At 41.1% G+C, this 1097-nt stretch overlaps 1 protein-coding gene across 1 annotated transcript in view; it reads left to right on the top strand.

Moving 5' to 3' along the window:
- LOC102207363 (eph receptor A6) overlaps nucleotides 1-1097 on the top strand; it is a 173936-nt gene extending 172839 nt beyond the window's left edge. The window contains exon 17 of the mRNA XM_005747850.1: nucleotides 916-1097. Coding sequence (XP_005747907.1) covers nucleotides 916-1030 — 115 coding nt within the window. The 3' untranslated portion in view covers nucleotides 1031-1097. The remainder of the gene's footprint in view (nucleotides 1-915) is intronic.

Below are 1097 nucleotides of genomic sequence, written 5' to 3'. Positions count from 1 at the left end.
GTTGCCGCACAGCAAGTAGGTCCTGAGTTCAATTCCACCATCAGGCCAGGGTCTTTCTGTGTGGAGTTTGCATGTTCTCCCTGTGTTTGCGTGGGTTCCCTCCGGGTACTCTGGCTTCCTCCTCCTTAACATCAGAATAAAATCTGTGCACCGGAAGCTATATGGCATTAGTTTCCATGTCTGAGCAATTTCTGTAGTTTAATGTCTCTGTATCATGGTAGTTTTGCCCAAAAATTTAAGCTGTATCCAATTTTCACTGCAGTGTTTCTCTACAGACTGTGGTGGTCTTACTCAGCATGACTACAATTTACTCATTTTCCTTGAAGGTCTTGCAGGCAGCTGGTTGTGTAACTGAAAATGGATTTTAGCCATGACATAAGAACCACTCATCCAAACAACTCCACACTGCACTTACTTCGATGCTCAGCCATGCACTCTCCAAGTTTTAAAGTAGATTGGATGAACACTCATGGAGAAAAGAACAGACACATATGCAGACACATGCTGCTTGCATATTAATGTGCTATTAATATCAAGTCAATCTGATATTAATCTAGCACAGTAACATACACTGACAGCACCCATTTTGTTGTATCATGAATACTTTTATACTTCAGGTTCATTTTGCTAAGTTTTGTGAGTGTATGTGACCCCACTCTAAATCATTAGTATGACTTAGAGTGGGGTCACATATTCAAACTTATAATCGATTAATTTTTTTAATTATCAGGAAATATATTCATCTCAGTGACTGCAAATGTTGGTCGTTCTTTTGTCTAGTTGTATAATTTAAGATTAAAGCACATCTAATTGGTGACACGTGATCAAATAATTACCTTCAATGAGAAGTCCTAACACAGTTAAAGTGTTTTCTGCATGTGTCCTTGTGTGCTTGTGTTTCCCCTCTCGGCCTAGAGATGTGAGGCGTATTGGTGTGGAGCTGATCGGCCACCAGAGGCGAATCATCAGCAGCATACAGACCCTTCACCTTCAGCTACTGCACGAACACGAGAAGGGTTTCCATGTATAAGGACGCCCTTTATTATAACCTGGGATGGACAGATAGATGGACCAGATGGAAGTGAGGTCTAGACCAT

This window comes from Pundamilia nyererei, unplaced genomic scaffold (assembly GCF_000239375.1).
Source record: "Pundamilia nyererei isolate P.nyererei 1_Seehausen unplaced genomic scaffold, PunNye1.0 scaffold00206, whole genome shotgun sequence".
In the NCBI taxonomy this organism is placed as follows: Eukaryota; Metazoa; Chordata; class Actinopteri; order Cichliformes; family Cichlidae; genus Pundamilia; species Pundamilia nyererei.
This window is presented reverse-complemented; position numbering and strand designations above follow the sequence as displayed.